The sequence below is a fragment of the Buceros rhinoceros genome, unplaced genomic scaffold, assembly GCF_000710305.1.
Source record: "Buceros rhinoceros silvestris isolate BGI_N320 unplaced genomic scaffold, ASM71030v1 scaffold3941, whole genome shotgun sequence".
NCBI classification, from domain to species: Eukaryota; Metazoa; Chordata; class Aves; order Bucerotiformes; family Bucerotidae; genus Buceros; species Buceros rhinoceros.
In genome coordinates this window covers 51,849-58,751 of record NW_010394687.1, presented here as the reverse complement: position 1 = coordinate 58,751, position 6,903 = coordinate 51,849, and the positions used below count along the sequence as shown (strand labels likewise).

Sequence of the window (6,903 nt, the reverse complement as noted above, 5' to 3'; positions counted from 1 at the left end):
AGGAATTATGCATTTTAGTTGCATGAATTGGCTGAAATTTTTTCTGAAATAAATTGTCAAATGGAATACTATTGGTCACAATATTCAATAGAAGATCAATACTCACCTTTGCCTTTTTAAACTTATTTTCAAAGGCTATCAGGTGTTTCTGCGCTTTATGTTTTTTATAAAATCATAGTGTCTACAAAAAAAAAAAAAGAGAAAAGCCCCAAAATGTGTATTTTTTATTTTCTACTTAATCCTTCATATAAAACTATTAAGAGGAAAGAGCCTATTCTCACTTGTCTCTATAGGGAGAATTAACAGTTCAAAACTATTGTATCAAGAAAGTGAACTTGGTTGTTATGTGAGGCCAGCAGCATTCCACCCATTCTTCCCTCTTAAATTTTAGTACAGTGTCAGGCAATTCAAACAGGTTAAAAATTGCATTGCCAAAATTGTTTAAGTGGCTTATCAGAAATGAATGCATAGTCACAATATAAACTGAATAAATTTTTGATATTAGATACATCAATTCCTCAATCCTTCTCCACGAGGAGCCTAAGCACAAATCAAATTTATTTTTGCTATATCTGCAGTATTGTTTCATCATCACTAAATGCTTATTTTTTCAGAGTAATTAGAAACACAAAATATTCCTTTTCCCCCCAAATGAGCCTTTATTTCCACAAACTGTAGAAAAAGCTTATAAATTTATATTGCTGGTTTGATACAGTATTTTTTCAAGAATTAGTATAAATTAATAATTATAAATATATTCAACCCTTTTTTCCTAAGCATTTACATCTCTTTCTTCTGAAATATATTATTTCTAAAACACCTTATTAACAAAATTTACATACAAGTGTCAAAATTACCATGAAGCCTTGAATTCTCACACATTGAACTGAGGATTCCATCTGCCTTAGGGCAGTTGGAATACTTTTTGCCCTCTAGGAATATATATAAAGTATAATTAGGTCCCATAAATGCTGATTTTCATGCCTATGACTAGTATGATGTTAAGCCTCTAAGAAATACAAAGTTTTTTAATATTAACAGAGACATTTCAATGTTAAAGATTAAATAAGCAAGACTAAATTTGTTTACATCATTATCTGAATGAAAACCTAATGTATTGAATAATAATGTATATTCAAATTACATCTCTGGAACTCACTGCTCCTAAAGCGAAAAAATTAAGTAAGGTAGTCTGTATTTACTGAATAAAGGAGAATAACAGTTATAATATTAGAACAATTAACTTCAAAATCATATTGAACGTTATTTTGTTTTTCTTTAATAGACCTAGCTGATTAACTACTAAGGAGAATCAAACAGGAAATGTAGGAGATACTTTGCCAGATGCTAAAATTTGCTTGTGTATTTAATATTGATTAAGAAAGAAAATTATTTACTTTGTTAGTCACTTTGTGATTGTCCAGTGAGCGAGCATTTTATCTGACACTTACTACACATGTACACACTTTAAAGAACAGGCAACAATAAACACGAAGAAAGTTAAGGCCATTCTCCTGTGATGGAAGCTGTAAAAATCCAGTCTGACCACAAGGTTGGGAACTGAAAGTAGAATTGAAAAGTATATTGCCAAAGGAAATAAGAGACTGACCTCTGCCCACCACGTTTACTTTAAGAATCAAGCATTGCAAATCCAGGTTTGTATGAAGGTTATTAGTTAGCAAATGTCTGGTACTTCCTACTCTACAAAGCCAAATTTGAAAACTGTTTACAAATTACTCACAAAACTGACTGTAATTCAGTTGCCCTAAGACTATTCAGAGTATTAATAACATAAAAAGGATCCAGCTGAAGCTACAAGCATGGGTCACACTTGGCATGGCATTTACATCAAAGAACAGAAAATAACTCCTAGTTTTATTTGTAAGTATAGTCAACCAACAAATTCAAAGTGCAAAATACTGAGATTTGCTCACTTTTATTTTAAACAACTGTCTAACGATAATCAAATGAGAAGCTGAACAACTGTTTTCTTGTAGAGGTAAATAAAAAGATTTGGAAGACTAACTTGCAAAGGATGCCAGCAGTGTTTTGACTATTTGGCTGTTGGTTTATTTCTTAATATGAAACAAATATCATCACTTTCATCTAGTCTATAGTAACCTACCAACTCAAAGTCTGCCATTTTCCAAAATGTACTGAAGAATCAGAAGCTGTGTGTACATATTATTGATAGCATCCTACACTCCTTAGGACTTTCTCCTAAAACTCTGCCTGAAGCTCTCCTTTACTGGCATGCTGTGGAATGAATGAAAAAGCTTTGATAGTAGGCTGCAGATCCACTTAAATCACTAACACAGACTACATACTCTTTATTTTTTCTAGTATTTGACCATTTCTTGTCACAATAATAGTATATATATTTTTTGCTATCCTGCCAGTGGAACCTTATCTATGTCTGTTAGGTATACTTCAGCCAAGAGAGCTTAACTAAAATTAGCTCTTCATGTTTGGTGCTGTACAAACACAGATGTTCCCTCCATTCCCAAGAATTTGTTTTATAAAGGATTTCAAATTCAAAATGAAGTTATGGATGAACCATAAAAAGGCACATCAACCTTCAATTTAGTGCAAGTGTTATGTCTCATTGAACCACAGAATATTTCCTTTTTCGAAAATAGATATGTCGTAAGAGTAATCCTGGACTCCACTGTACCAAGTCCCACACAATGCAAAAAATTACAGTGCCTGCCCTCTGAAAAGTTTTCTATTGGGATAAATAATGGGGTTTGGGGACAACATTGCAATCTTTGTGCTTTCATGGAGGGAAGACCTGTTCTGCAGGAACTGGACGGTTCTGAATACTGACAGTTCAGATACTGAACAGTATTTTCTTCTGCACAGCAAAGCTAACAGTTCAACATCACTGTCTCTCAAACACTGGCAGCCGAGTCCTACCACTGACATTAAAATTTATGCATGAGGTTTTCAAAATTAGTATGCATCACTAAAGACATCGGTGAAACTTCTGCTTCTAAGTGGAGCTGATTATTTTTGAAAAATAAACCAGTCAAGTAAGTTTTCAGTAAGGCTTCAGTTTTCCAGGATAATTCCAGCAACTTTGAAATCAAAGCTCTTAGTATGTTACAGTTCTAGGGGTGTAGCATAATGTTAGTATTATGGAATTTGTGAACAAGTTGATATTTCTGAGATGTTATGACTTTTTACTTCATTGGAATATATTCTACTGTTCACACGTAGCTTACATTTCTGCCAGACATTCCACAAACTTTTTGTTCTCGGACAGCTACAGAGAGCCGTGTGGCAAATAGCTTTGAAACATCCTCCCCAACCTGTGCTGGCTTGCAAGCAAAGGAATTGTGGTATTGAGGGAAAAACGTCAGGGGCAGGCCGGGGGGAAAGTCTTCTAATACTTCAAAATGGAAAATGAATGAAGAAAGCAAACTTTCCAAGGCCAATAGAAAAAAAATATTGGGGGGGATGTCCATTTCTGTTTTCCAATCATTACTTTGAACAACTCTCTTTCTAGTAATTCATTTATGGGATAGCCATAAACAAATTGAGTTAAACACTAGAATGTACAGGCAGGTCAATATTTGGAACCAGTATGGTAAGAATTATGTCTGCATTTATCAATACCTTATTGCTTAAAATTCACTAAAATAACAAAATTTCCAAATCTGCAAGCCTCTTATTAGAGCTATCTTTATCATATTTCTGAAATGCATCAACATAACATTATTCACTTCTATCATGGCTGCTAGCAAGACGTAATGCTGTTCAGTGGGAGGTTCAAAGCATCTGCTGTGAAGAGCACAGGAATTGATAAGCTGTGGCAATTTATATTCCCATGGATTTTGTAGAAAGCAGAGGAGAAAGAAACAGTTCCACTCAAGGTGGCAGGAGGACAACAATTAGAATATAAGAATTACAATTAAAGTTGCTGGAACACTACGGTTAGAAAAACTAGTCCAGGTGACCTGGAACTATATTATGGATAACAAACACGATAGATCATGGTAAGCAAAAGCAAAATAACCCAGAACTATGAAAGAAGTATCAAGTCATACTCTTAACAGTCAATATTTCTCAAGTGTAAAGTGCAAACCTTAGATCCATGATTTCATAATTGTCCCTATACTAGACTATAATTCCAGCATCTGCATTCAAGCACCCCCAAAAATTCCTCCTGAACCACAATTTTTTTTCAAACTCTACATACATTTAAAAAGAACACAACTGGTTGACACGATAGGTTTGCAGGTATGCTTACAGCAACTAAGCAGCATCCTCTTTCACACCAATAAGGAAAAATACATATAATTTTTGAGCTCTTAACATTCTCCTGTCACTGTCTGTGATGACAGCTGGGTACCACTAAAGGGAAAAAGGGCTGAACACATGGCATTGTAAATGGGGGGTGGGAGGTAAGTAGTGTTAGCTGTTGTAATCACACTATTAATCACACCATTTTGAGTGGCTATTGGTCATTCAACTGCTTATCATATGAACAATGAGGAGACAGTTTATCAGCAACATCATGTTCTTTTAGTATACAAAATTATTCACTTTTTTGTCTGATTTTTTCTTCTGTCTAATAAGAATTTAGGGATACTTGTTTCTTTAGGCAATATTCAGTAACAATGAAGTATTTTGATTCAGTGGGAAATCATTCACCTCACTTGTTTTAAGAAGGAAATAAATGTTTTTCCGACTTCAAAAAAAGCATGTCTTTAGTGTGCTTTACATTTAGAAACTGAATAATTTGAACCATACAATAAAATTTTGATTTTACCTTTAGGGGAAAAAAACCCCCAACCCTGAGCTGTCTTGTACTTTCCCATAATTTCTGCCATTTGCAAATAACAAAATTCAACTGAAAAAAATGCTGAAATCACCAACCAGATACTAATCTATCTATAACGTAAGCATGTATACATACAGAGGGAGCACATACATTCTTCTTTAGTCTCCTCATGACTGTCTACTGTGTATCTAGATCAAGTCAGGACCATAAACAATTCAAAGCTTCATTCTGTCTAAATGGGTCACTTATAATGAAAAAGCATGACATTTACATGTGGAAAGCAGATTTGATCAGGGAGCGGAAAAAGAGAATACGACATCAGCGCAGAAAAATATGCCTTACAGGCAATTTATATTAAATGATTTGGCAAGTTCCTAAATCCTCCTCAAAAATGGAATAGAATTCAAAATAAATGAAAATGAAAAGTATACATGTTTTAACATGGCAAGTATTCACTAGGATTACCCTTTGTGCTTGCAGTAAAGTAAAATGGGAAAAAGCCTTGTTCCTTTCACTACTGTGGTGTCGCACATACAGAATAACACTTAAGTGACAAGACTAAAACCACTATATTCCTAGGACTGTAATTCACAAACAGTCTGCAACGATTTTAAATTGCACCTTTAAGTCCTAACACATCCCATAAGCTTATTTTCAACTTGACCAGAAACAGTGGAACAGAAATGCTTTGAACATGCTGTGTACATCTTGCTAAAGAAATTTCAGCTGCAACATGCAAAACAGATTTCAGCAAAATGCAAATCCGTGCAATGCAAATATTAGTTCTACAGCAAGGCTGCTTCAGCACATCACAAAAGAAAAGTGGAAAAAAGGCAGAGGTAAATTTCAACACTGTTTAAATATATACAATATATACCCCATGTCTTTGTTCACTCTGGTCTCTCATTCAAGGTGTAAATACTGGTTACATTGTTAGATATCCAACAGCAACCGACTCAAAATATTGTGCGAGTAGCCCTCTCATAGTCCAGGCTAGTCTCCCTTGACCCAGCTAGACAAGCGTGAAAACATGAAATAAATGAAGGTTAACAAAGAATGGTCTGGGTAGCAGGCTATATTAAATGCTTACAACATTATTAGTATAGATGTAAAATTCATTATTTAAGATTCTTTTAATAGTAGATGTCAGATGACAGTCACTATATTAATGCTAGGTGCTATTGCAGAGAAAGAAATGAAGAAAAAAAATCTTTCCCCATCTGTCACATAAGGTTATTCACTAACCTTACAGCACGCTGCTAAAGCAAATAAGGAACAGCAAAATAATTATCTCCTTGCAACAAGAAAGCAATTTTATCACAATACCTTTCTGTGTTTGTCCCTCTTCCATATTCTCTTCCATGGCTACCTTTCTTCACCAGAAACAGCTACAGAGAATTAATCAAAAGCTTCAGTCAGATGTAGGAAAAAGTGTGGATTTTTTTTTCCCTGGGAAGCTCCAACAGCAGAGGCTTAGGCAAGTCCTCAGAGCTTAGCTAAGGCTCCCTCACTCTCCTTGTTTGCTTGGAGACAGGCTGTCAAGTGTAATTTCATTCAAATTACTCTTCCGTGAAGATTATCAATTTTTCTTCTCAAAGCTGCCCATTGTGTACCACTGTAAGCAGGTATTCAAATGAAACGCCTGTGAATTTTGGGGTGTAATCTGTTCGAAGCCCTTATGGAATGACACCGATTCATAAGCCTCACTTTGCATATAAAATGGAGAAAAGAAATTGAGGTTTGTATTGAAATCTGTGTTTTAGATGGGAAACAGGCTGTACTGAAAACAGATGGAGGGGTGTCCTCCTAATGGGAAGCAGACCACCAACCCATAATTCCCCCTATTCGCTACTGAAGTGGGAAAGCCCAGATGCCTGTGGGTTCTTTATGCTGTATTACTTGTATTTCTCTCTCTCTCTTCCCCCCTCCCCCCCCTCCCCCTGCTCTTATCAGCACATTTAAGAATAATATGACTTCATTTCCTTCCTTCTCATATATCTTTATCATCTGGAACTAACAAAACATATACACTATTATCCTTATAATATTCTAGAAAACATCTTAACTACCATTTTGTATGTAACTGTGTTTATACACATGTTTATGCACATTTAATA

The 6,903-nt window shown here is 35.0% G+C and overlaps 1 protein-coding gene across 1 annotated transcript in view; it reads right to left on the bottom strand.

Annotated features, from left to right (window-relative positions):
- Window positions 1-6,651, bottom strand: part of LOC104501479 (neuronal membrane glycoprotein M6-a) — a gene marked incomplete at its 3' end in the record, with an annotated part of 102,742 nt that extends 96,091 nt beyond the window's left edge. Inside the window, exon 1 of the mRNA XM_010145293.1 lies at window positions 6,113-6,651. Within this exon, the coding sequence (XP_010143595.1) occupies window positions 6,113-6,149 (37 nt within the window). The remainder of the gene's footprint in view (window positions 1-6,112) is intronic.
- Between the last annotated feature and the right edge of the window lie 252 nt (window positions 6,652-6,903).